At 35.5% G+C, this 12,372-nt stretch overlaps 2 protein-coding genes across 9 annotated transcripts in view; one reads left to right on the top strand and one right to left on the bottom strand.

The window, feature by feature from the left end:
- The window catches only part of VPS13B (vacuolar protein sorting 13 homolog B), a 430,054-nt gene that overhangs the window by 289,770 nt on the left and 127,912 nt on the right, over positions 1–12,372 (bottom strand). For all 8 annotated transcript variants that reach the window (XR_007776824.1, XM_018912403.3, XM_030234395.2 and 5 more), the window contains 2 exons: positions 5,094–5,228; positions 4,093–4,266 (listed from right to left, as the gene is read on the bottom strand). Coding sequence is in view for 7 of the 8 variants with exons in the window: in XM_018912403.3 (XP_018767948.2) it covers positions 4,093–4,266; positions 5,094–5,228 (309 nt within the window). In the remaining variant the exon portion in view is untranslated. The remainder of the gene's footprint in view (positions 1–4,092; positions 4,267–5,093; positions 5,229–12,372) is intronic.
- PABPC1 (poly(A) binding protein cytoplasmic 1) overlaps positions 1–12,372 on the top strand; it is a 688,709-nt gene that overhangs the window by 635,206 nt on the left and 41,131 nt on the right. The gene's annotated exons all lie outside the window — the stretch shown is intronic.

Raw genomic sequence — 12,372 nt, 5'->3', positions numbered from 1 at the left:
ATGAATTCTCTTTTACTAGGATTTTTCACTTGTTTACTTACTACCACAAGAACTCAGTTAAATTAGATGAGAACTTAAATATATAATTGTTTCAGCTTCAAAATTCAAACTAATATCCCTATTGCAAGCAGACAAAACTAAATTTAAAAATATGTCAATAACATGCTTTTTTAACTCCAAAAAAGGGGAATTTGGGGGGCATATGTAGGTGTATGTGCATAAAACCAAACTTGTCTCTAATCTCTCACTCCTTTTTATTTAAGTTCTAACAGATAAAAATCAGATTGTTTACAATAATAAAAAAGTTTATGTTCCTGCTGGTACAACTTCTATGGCAATTTTTTCATACTTGAAGATATCATTTCTTCAGTTATTTTTTCCACTTGGCGTTGGAAGGGGGTGAATGGAGTGATCTTACCTATATCAAAACACTGATAGAAGAAAAAAATTCTAGAGGTTTTGGAAGTTTGAGAAACGTATCACTTAGACAAGAAACACCAACTTTTATAAGGTAAAATGTTTGCTCTTCAGACTTTATGCAGCTTTGACAAATTAGAGAAGCCTTCCCACTCTTGCTTTGCTCCACTGAGTGTATGACACATATGAACATGATATTAATACAAGCACTTTTGTATACTCCCTAATTTCACTGCTGCATTATTGACTATTTTAGCTGATCTCAGGGAAAACTTTTTAAATTGTATTTTTTATTTTTGTTCCTCTTGATTTATTTGTAATAAAGCTGTCCATACACTGGCTGTGCACACACTCCCAATTATTCAATATGGCAAACCAAATAGAGCTTAATCAGCTCACCTCATCTATTCAACAGCTGTTCATAATTAACCGCTAACACCAGCATTCATTTTGAAATCTCCCTCTTCTCTCAAAGGCCAGGTGAAACAAACAAGGTCTGCAGCTTGCTCCCAGGGTTAATAAAGCCAGGGTTATTTCAGAGAAGACCTTCCCAAGCCCTGGGGTAATGGAATAATCTCCTCTCTTGTACTTATTTATACACTGCAGTTGAAAGACTGAGGAGCATACTCACTGATTTTTACAACTATCCATAGAGATACCTGGGGCAGTTTTTCATGCAACCGAAGTATCCAAAATTAAAATCACAGCATTCAGACTTCTATTTAAGGACTAAACAAAATCATTTTTCTATTCTTTGTCCCTAGATACTTCCTTTGCCCTAGGTGGATCAGTTTTCCATGTAATAATGACACTTTATAGATCAAACAGTAAAACACTCCTGACCAGCAATCATAAGTTTATGCACTTGTTCTATACTTGTTGTACACTGTAGATGCTACACATCACATGCTCTAAATGCTGCCCTTCTTGAAAGCAGTTTAGAGCTTTGCCCTTTGATGGTTGTACTCATGCAGTATGGTACTGCTAGAACCATATTCTTCTTCCTCTTCCTCTCAACAGCACAAGTGAAATAGTGAAAAGGAAGATACTGTGTCAAATGCTCTATCCCTCAGATTGTAAACACATCCTTTAACTTTGCAGGGCCACATACAGATAAGCAGTAAAAGGAAGATGTAGAACCACCCTGATTACCCTGGATCATATGGTTCAAGTGATACAAGACAGTAGTTGCTGATGCAACAAAGAGAGGAGGAGGATCAGTCCCCTCCCTGTTCACCAGGTAAACATGCCCTGATTTATTCAAGAATCTCATGCCATTTGCACAACCTCCTCCTTAACATTTTATATCCCAACAGCAGCTTTCATTTTTGATTAAGTTGCTTTCCATTCAATTTAACAAATTAATTAGTCCAAATTCCTACTACAGAACACTCTATGCGACATTATCAGGAAGAATTTCACAAACAAGTTCAGTACTGCATAATCACCTCCAGTAATACAGCTTAAAAAACCTTTGACTCCCAAGGGATGAGTTTTTTCCTGTGAAATTATCTAGTATAGCTTCTTAAACTCCCAGAAGTGACTGCAACTGATGGCAAATGCATTTTTATGCTCTCAAAGCACTTCATGTTTTTCCTACATGTAATTTTCACAGTAATAATGAAAATGATAGCCATATCTCCTGTACTAAAATTGCCTCATTTTCTTCAGCAAGTATTTGAAAGCAAAGGCTTTTGCTTTGCTGATCCTTTGTATAGAACCTGAGACAAATTAAACATTAACTACTCCTGGTTTAATTTATGTTATAAAAATTAATTCATTTGCAGTATGCCACTCTTCCTGTTGAATGAGACCAAAGCTTTAGCAAATCAGTCAGATTTTTCCTCTCATTTGTCACTCCTTGCAGGTGCCATTTGACAGACCTAGAGGAGCAGAGCTAGAGCTCAAACACGCAGGTTAGTGACTGCCATTGTGTACACAGAATCACTACAACTTTCCTGAGATGCTGAGGGGGCAGGTGAAGTGTCCAGCACAATTTCAACTCTAAAATCTTCACATTTTTAATATATTCATCAACAAAACAGGTACCACAGACAATAGTTTATTACAATAAAAATGTTTTGTATCTCAAAATCCCTGAATGTGAGCCTGGCCAGCACTTCATTTGTCAATGCCTTAATTCTCATTAAGCACCTCCTGTCACAACCCATCAAGGACTCCCAACCATCTAACTGGACCATCTTTAATACTGATGAGCAAAAACGTATGTGATCCTTATGACCTGTAACAAACACAGTAATTGTACAGTACAGATATCCACAGAGCCTTTAAATTAAAATTGAGAGACTGAGACAAAAATCAGAAAATTAAACAAAAAAAATCCTTAGAAAAGGCAAGAAATGAGACAATACGTCATAGTAATAAATATTGGTGTTATGAACATTTCAAAGGTATTTAAGTGAATCAACAGGTGCAACAGATTTTAGCTTCATCTGACATTCTGATATTATTGAATCATGAACTGCTTTTTGGCAATGCTTTACGAGCAGGACCTGAAGATAATTGTTATAATAACAGTGCTGTAAACATTTTCAACATGATGCTATCCAAAAAACACAGAAGTACAATTACTGAAAAAATAACCCAACAACTGCTGGAGTGCAAAGTGCTTACAAATATTTACTCTGAGTAAGAATCAAATGTTGCTTACATATGCACATAAAAATTGCAATGAAGGTAATAAATTCTCTGTCACTTTTCAGACTAATGTCATTCAAGAATCATTTCACAGGAAAAAAAATACAGAAAAAAAACAGACTTGAAGTGTTCAAGTTACTTCTGTGTTTCATAATAATGGGGTCAGGTAATTCTTTTACTTTCCTTGACCTAGATACTTTTTTGGATTGTGTTTTCCCCATTTTTCATTCCATGTCTAGCATGGCCATAGAATAAGCTCTCATGAAAAACATGAAAGCATGTTTTTAAGAAGCACCACACTGACAGTAAAACCCAGTTCCATGGGTTTCACAAACTACGTGAGTTATTTTAAACTACCCATATTTAAAAATTTTCAGTGTTGCTTAAAACAGACCAATGTTTTGTTTAAAGACCACAGAAACCATAAGAATGTCAGGTAAAAGTATTTATGCCCACAAAATCAACAACACCCTTAATTTTAGCCAAACAACTCTCACAATTATTAACTTCTGATTTAAGGCCACCACAACACCAAATTTGATGAGGTCGAATGTCTGCCCTGTAGTATTTTTTAAATTATTTTTTATTGTTAACAAATTTTATGATAAACAAATTCTTAACAATAAATTATGCTGCAAATTTATATGAACCACATAGAATGCAGTATGTCAACTTCTATATAAGAAGGCCAACCCAGTACCAGGAAGAGAGAATGGAACTCATATTTTCAACATGGATCCCGCCTCTCCTCCTTCCTCCACCTGAAGTTTACAAAAGTTTCATATAATTATTTTAAAAGGCAATCAAATTGAATGAAGCACTCCTTATTGAAGAAGACATAAATCAAAATGCAGCTTTCAGTTCTTTTGTCTCACAGTGAGCTAAAGTTATAATGTGTGCAGTGTGTAGAAAATACTTTGACATTTGGCACATTTTATATCAAGCCCCTCTTTTGAAAATCACATTGGATAGGAGAAATGTAATGTGATACCATCTTAACAAGAGTTTTGTACTTACCAGAATTATGGCAGTAGTCCATATACTGTGGAATTTGGATTGTAAAGGCTACCAAATCTGGAGCTAAGAGAGATTCTGGCTTTCTACTCTCATTGAGCCATTTACTGCTGTGTAAGTCTCTGGTGTCAGAAGGGCCTTGAATTAAAGGAATCAGCTTCTCTTTTCCACCATCACCTAAGATAAAAATCAGATTCCTTACTGCTTTTAGTGTTACAAGATAAATTTTCAAGACAAACATTCACTAGTCCAAAGAGAACATCTATTAATTTATTTTGCAAATACAGAATTAAAAGAGCAAATAGAAAGAGCAGCATCACATAAACTATTTGGCAATCTACTTAATGTTTATCCTGTAAATGCCTTGACTTCCAGGAGGATTTCAAATAAAGTAATTGATTATCTTTAAGCAGTAATTTCTTTCCCAATTTTGTAAAATAATCTACTTAAACATCAATATGAACTCAATTTAAAGACACTCAATTTTTAATGTTCTTGACCTTAGCTGCTTTTTATCCATAAAGACATCATAGACATTGATAAGTTCCCACATGCTCCTCAGGAAAAAGTGTATTAAAGAAGTGAAAAAAAAAAACAAAAAACAGTCCTCAAAAATTTTACAAGCAAAATACATACCTGTAGCATTAATGGAAAATGAGGCATTAAACAATCAAGAAAATACATCAAAATTATGCTAAGGATAAAGCTAAGTGAAAGTATTCTGGATTTTTCTGATATCTTGAATGCTTCCTGATTAGTATTTGTCTCAGCAGAAAAAAAAATCTATTTTTTTATTCAGTGTAAAATTTGACTATACTGAGGCAAGACTGGATCATCATGACATAATAATAACAAAAAAAAAAAACCCAAAACAGAATACAAAAACCCCTCTCTGATTCATAGGAACAATGAGTAAATTCTTGTTTCAGTAACTCCCCTTGTAAAAAGCAAGGCCAATTCTCCTATACAGGCAATAAAGTTTTACATGGTCCAGCTGCACATACCTGGGGCTTTGGCACAAATTTTTATTGATCCCACGGTCCCAGAGGCACATTTGACCAATGATGTGCTGCAGTACTTCAATTCAACATTCTGGATTGAGCCCTCAAGAGTTGGCAGGGGATTCTTAGATTTCACACCTAATAAAAGAAAACTGCAAATGTACTAGCCTGTTGAATTTAAATATTTTTATATTCCTTCACCAAGGCATTTAAACTTAATTATATTTTAATTATCTACCTTAGATGTTCTCACAGCATTTTTGTTGTGATTCACAGGTTTTAAATGAAAGTGAAAGAATGCTGCATATGGGTTTTTAAATACAAACAATTATGCATGAAATATATATAGATACTGTGAGGAAAACACACAAGACCACTTAGAAATTGAAATAACAAATATGCATTTATACACACATAGATACACTTTCATTTTCACTCTGTAAGTGCCACGTCAACTATTCTCCTTCATGTTTTTATTACGACCATTTAATTTCAGGATCTTAAAATGACTCAGTGTTTTCAGCTTTTATTTAGACATCAACATTTTCCTCAGTAGCAATGTAAAGCATTAGACCAGTGCAGCTGAGCAGTACAGAAGGCCAATGGCACACTTGCCATTTTTCAGCGGAAACTGGAGTTCAAACCTTGCCTTGGGTCACAAGTGGAAATAAGTTTTGGTGGTCTTTCCTCAGCCCCCATTTGTGAGCACCAGAAAACTGCTGCACCACTTGGAAGAAAGTCAGTGCTATTGGCAGTCACTTCTGAAGAGCTGCCCAGAACTGTGGCAGAAGCAGCAGGGGATTGTACAAGCCAGGGCTGAGATTTGTTGGCAGAGCTTGAGGGCAGCCCCCCAAAACAGCCCCAGAGCATAGGTGGAGGAAGCCAGCCCTCCAAATCTGTACAGCACTGCCTATCAGGAAAAAAACACATAAATTCACTTGCAAATTAGAAATAAATAGTTTCAACACCTGTAAGAAGTATGAAAGGAAAAACTAACAGAAGTTGCCTTTTTTATGGGTTTTTTTTCCCTTCGTGCAGAAGCAACTTGGAATTTGTCAGTTAAAATTGGCAAGCAGCTTGTTAATTATGCAAACATTAGTATAATTATGGAACCATTTCCTCATGTACGTAACATAGAATTTGTTCCAACATCCATAATTATGCAAGGAAAGTACTGTGGAATATCAGATAAAAAAGCATTTTTATAAATATTTCAAGATTATTAAACACATTAAAGAAGTGTAATTATCTACCGAATTAACAAGGTTTTTTGCAAAGTCTCTCCAAGATTTAACCCAAACAACAACCTTTAATATATATTAACTAGTAAGGAAAAAAAATCCTAAAATAATTATAGGGAACAAAAGATGTCAGATTAAACTTGGTAATTATGCTTAGTTCACTATGCCTATTCCAGTTCCTAAAGACTGAAGAGTATTTTGTGGTGCATACAAAACAATTTAGCAATTACATGTCTATTTAGCAAACATATGTCTTCTTGACATATATTAATTTTTTTTCTGGTAAGACATTAAAAGTACTTTAACAGATGGAAAGAAAGAAGGAATACATGAAGGGACACACAGCATGTGGTAAAGCAGACTGTCATCTGAAAGTAGGTTCCACACTCAAGGTATTATTTCTTATCAAAATTTAACCTGTCTTCTGGCTTTGAGGTAGGTCCAGACTTTTCCTAATTTCTGACTCAGGAAGGCTTCAGGCTCAAAGAATACTCACTGAAACTAATTTGTGTGCCTTCCCTTAAAACACCGCATCAGTTCTCAGTCTGAATGACCAACTACCAGCTTGTCTTGTGAACAGATCCTCATTCCCATTTCTGTCCAGGGTAAGTCTCTTTCAAAGCTGAAAACCCCCTTTGATCTAAGGCATGGTACCTGACACAATACATGAATTTATCAAAAGAAACTAGGATATCTGCAGGCATTTCTGCCTCCTCACAGTTCCTATAAATTTGTGCAAAATAGAGGCCATTTCATTTAAAAAAAAAGGGGGGGGGTGGGCAGGGACATCCATCTTCTGCCAATTCCCAAACAAAGATTTTTAAACTGTTAGTAGCAGCCAATATTACAGTTAAAGCAAATCAAACTGAGGTCACAATTTGACCCCCATCTTTCAAGCCCTCTTAAAACTGGTAGTTTCTCGCTGTTTTTATTTTTCAGCAATTCTTTTAAGAATCAAAATTAAAGGTGTGATGTTCAATACATTTCTCTCACTATGGAAGACTAAGTACTTTTAAAACTAAATAATTTCCATAATGCAGTTCACTTTTAGATGCATTATACTGGACAACTTCTTTGCATTGATACTAAAACTGTCCATGTTACTTCCATGCATAACTTATATTTTAGTTTAGTATCCTATCTGAAAAAAAAGAAACCAAGTTAAGGGTGATCATGCTCACTCTTTGTTTCTGTTTACTCCTAGTCCCTCACCAAGTAACTTCTGGACTTAGTGAATTTCAGCAAGAGATGACAGCATTATGCAAGACATTAATTATCTACAACCTTCATGAAAATAACAGTCTATCTGCCCTCTTCAACTGACCAATCACCAAATTTATGCCAGTCAGCAAAGCATTGCTCAGATGAGCCAATGAACTGCTCACCCAGACAGCAGTTAAGGACCATGATGGGAAGCCAATAAAGCTGCATGGTTTGGCCTTAAACCCAAAACCCCCTAATATTTGGTCATAGATAATTAACTATTGGATTTTAGTGCATATGAAGGGGTAACTGGTAGCAGTAATAAGCTTTTTTTTTTCTGTTACTGGGTTAGGGTAAACATTTCATCCATTGTTTTCAATTATTTGACAGAAAATAGAGAAGTACTGGGAAAACACAACACACTCATGCCTTCCTTTACTATGTTGCTTTGATGTCAAATGCCAACTTGCTTTCAGCTTCAACACCTGATAACTGCTGCACTGTACAGTAACCAAGGAGAAGTTGCCAGAAAAAAATTCCACTCAGGTTGCATAGCTCTAGACTGATGGATACTCAAAAAACCTATTTATTAATTACTGAAATCCTATACAGAGAACATAGTAAGAAACTTATAAGGTCTAGGCTTTCATCAGAAAGACAAAAATCACCTAAACTTAAGGTGATCGCCCTTGCCAAGTTACAAATATTTTTCAAGGCACAGAAATTTAAGAGACTTTTAGTGAGCCACTTCTACTGAACTAGTTTAAAATAGGAGGCCATTTTCTTCAGTCCGAAAATTTTTGGAAATTATGAACCATCTCTCATAAACTTGTCAAACTGACAAGCTGCTCTACAGAGAAGAAAGAAACCTTGTTTCCTTCACATGCCTCTATCTGTAGTTTGCATCCCTGCAACTTTAGCTCCTCCCCAATAGTCTCCCTTATTTTTTTCATCGTGGTATAATTATAAAATCGAAGTCTCAACAGTTGTTTCACAGAACTAAAGTATTCCTTGAACACCTATTCCAGTAAATAAATGTTTAAGCAAACAAAGACTGGAGCTTCCTGCCCTCCCCTCAATGCTTAGGAACTTTTCTTAAAGTAGTGTTTTAAGGGATTGATTGAGTATGAAGATGTTCAAACTCCTACATTAGAAATGCTCCATGCCTCCATGTACTAACTGAAATTTTGCATGCAGACAAACAGACCACAATATTTTAATTAAGACATTGAGCATGAATTTGAACAGACACTAGGAGAACCAAATCTATCATTGCCAACAGCAAACATTATGCAAATTCAACATCCTGCAAATGAAGTAAGAGTAAGGCTTATTTCCAAGGTGCTAGACAAGAGAGCAGAACTTGTGCTGTATTCATTCTTCTGGAATCTCCCTTGCAAAAGCACCACTTGGATTTATTTGACTTTGTTGCCCAGTGCAGTCAAATTAGGGCAACATGTTTTTTCTTAGTACAAATCACTTTTTCTTCAGTTAATTTATTATTTTCACCAGGAATAGGGAAATCAAAGACTTTATGGAGAAGGAGCTACATATGCCAGTCACCATCAAATGTAACGTTTGGCTCCTTCCAGATAAATTTTCTAGATGTCTGTTTTTTTTTTCCTGGAAACATGTTGCCCATTGTAGAATGATTTGCAGTAAAAATCCAGTGTTTCTTTCCCAATATGTAGCCATGTGTACACTCAGTGATCAAGTACAGCCTATTTCACTTGATTCAGACACATAGAATACATCACATCACCAAAGACTTAAATTCTGTTCAATCCATACAGTAGAACCCAAAAATAGGCAGAAAGGTTTTCTAACTTAAAATCTAATACACCTTGACAATTTACACTTTGCACACACTAAGTCACTTTAATTGTAACTCCGAGCCTGAAGAGCCATTGTGATCCAGGTACACATCCAGAAATATTGTGCTGTCAAGAAAGGTTTTCCCACACATTGAAACAGGTAATCACATCCTTCCTCCAACTTTTCAGATACAGCTTTGGTTTGTTCCATGAACATAATCCAACCACACAGCTTTTCCCAAGTTTCTACATTGTGTCATTCCACGTGCAAGCAAGGAGGAAACAAACAGCTAAAGGCAGATCACAACTATGTCTGTATAGATCAGCTCAGGATTTTTTATAGCAAGCCTAGAAATCTAAGCATTCATTTAATTTAAGGCTTGTTTAAAAAATCACCTAATTAGTGATTTTACTAACAAGTATCTTTTAGCAATCCATTTGTGATAAGGTGAATTTGCAATGATTACTGGCAAATCAAGAAACAAAATCTAAACTGATCAATAACAAGCACAGAAAATCAGAAAAGAGAAATGTTACTGATTTTGAGGACAACAGACTGAACTGTATGCTGCCAAATCCTTGAAATACAACAATTCTTTAGAAAGCTCATAAAAGAACTGCAAAATATGAAATAGGAAATGAGTAAGGCATGACAAACTTCTAGAAACAACTCCACATGAATTGTCCCCACATTTAGTCTGTGGCCTCAAAAGGAAAAATCTCAATATTTAATGTATTAAGTACCAATAAACTATGGTTTGGCAACATGTTATAGTAAAAGACTGTCACATACTTGTCAAAATAATTTCAAACAGTAAAAAGATCAATCCATGAATAAAAGTAAGGAGCTATTAACTAAATGAAATAACACTGAAGCATAAGTCTAACTGGAATCATGACAAAAAAATGTCAAATTATTTTCACAGAAACATATATTTAGGTTTTACATGAATAACACAGAAAAGCTAGTAAACAAATTGAAGCATAAGAGAAACCTCATTTCTTTTCTGAGAGATACTCATCTGCATTCAGTCTCTGCTTAGGCAGTGCTCAGTGAGAACTTCTGGAGTTTGTACTGGGCTTGGTTAGAGAGATGGCACTTCTGAGGAACTCCAAGTTAAACCAAACTTAATTCCTTCCTCTTTCAGAAAGAACATAATAGAAGCCACAAAGACCAGCTCGAACTGGCACCAGTCCCATTTCTCACGTTCAAAGCATTGGGAGAGCATAAAGCTTTCACATTCTTATTTGCAATAAAACAGCAGCAACATAGAAACTTCAACATCTCTTTCAATCATTCTGCTTCCTCACACACATCACCTGAAATCACTGGAGTCTTGTGTTAGAGGTTCCCTCCTCCACCTCCCACACTCTCCCACTTCCCTTTTTTAACTGAAAAAACAGAGAAAAAGAGAGGTTTCCCTAAAATGTAGAAGTTGGGGTATGAGTATTTTCTGTGGTTTTTCCATAGTAAAATTTAATCTTTGCAACAAAGTACCTCAAGCATCTTCACTGTGCTCACAATTGCATGTTTTCAGTCTGTCAACATAATCTACAGACCAAATTTTGCAACCCTAATCTACATACTCACAGGCTACTATTTTATTTCTTCTTCAAAACAGTAATTCAGGCAGCATATTTTAAGGAACTGTCAAGGTAAAATTATTTGGGTGTTTTTTCTTACTCAGCTTGATTTAATATCACAGTTTCTATTCTGATTATCACAGTTACTTATTTTCATGTAACTGTGTCAACCAGTTTTTAGTCTACATATCACTATTCTAAGAAATGATTGTTTCATCCCCACCCGCTCCCAAGACTTAACAGGGCACCAACAACAGGATTATGGTAGACTTGTCTTGCCTTTAACATATTGTGAACTGATTTCTACTGACTTGAGCTTCTGTTCCAGAGAACCCTGTCCTTAAAAAACAACTCCAATTTTATTTTCTCTTCAACCATGGTACTATAAGAAAAAGTAAATGTATGAAAGGGTGAAATTAAGTGACAGACTGAAATACTCCCTAAAGGTCAAGCTGCTTTGTTCTTGGGCAACAATGATAAAATATTTATCAATAAAAGAATGTATCATTGTCTTCAACAGAACATAGGCTGCAAAAAGCACCTGTTAAAATCTCTCTAACAAATCACTTAAATCCTTTAACTGCCTGTGAACTAACTAAGGTTTCTCCATTACCTAAATACTAAACAAGATGCAGGATTATCATTATAAACAGAGATTTACATATTGCAAAATATTTTCCAGCTTGCTAAAGAATAGCAGCATTTCACCTACAAGGAGAATAATTTAAAAAATGCAAAATCCTGTTGTTACGTTCCTGCTTCAAGATTCCTCACATTATGGCCTTCATACAGGTCCCCATACACCCTAACCCAAAAGCCTCTTGATTTTTCTAAAATACTGCTTCAAATGGAGAGGTAAATAGGAAAACTGTGTCTCAAAAACTGAAAACCAATATTGAAAAAAACACAGCACATTTGGAATAATATGCTTAAACCATTCTAGGTAAGAAGAAGCTTTAAATATTCCTTATTGATGATCTGTTTCAAGTGATTATCCAGTAAGGTAAAATGTGCTTTTAATTTGGAATGCTCATATGAGAACTAAACAGCTACCACTGAAATGCACAGAATCTCTGAATCATTTACATTGGAAAAGACCTTGAACATCATCAAGTCCAACTGTAAACTTAACGCTGCCAAGTTCACCAGAAGAAGTAATCAGGTGACCAAACCCTCTCCCTCCAGGTGCTTTTTACAGTGCAGCTGGAGGTGATGTTAGTAAAGATAAGGGTGAAAATTTCAACTATGCCTCCAATCTAGTAATAGAAACATTCCCTTATGGACCTACCATAACTCCTAGAGTGCTGTTTCCACCTGCAATGGTACCTAACTCTGGAGCACAGCTGGACAATTTGCAAGTGTTGCACACTGACTGCTAAGCTTCCCGTGTGATTAGTCATAATTAATTAAACTACTACTGTGAAGTATTTGCTAAGGTTT

Source organism: Serinus canaria, chromosome 2, assembly GCF_022539315.1.
Source record: "Serinus canaria isolate serCan28SL12 chromosome 2, serCan2020, whole genome shotgun sequence".
Classification (NCBI taxonomy): domain Eukaryota; kingdom Metazoa; phylum Chordata; class Aves; order Passeriformes; family Fringillidae; genus Serinus; species Serinus canaria.
Note: the sequence above shows the minus strand (reverse complement) of the source record. Positions and strands in the feature narration are given on the sequence as shown.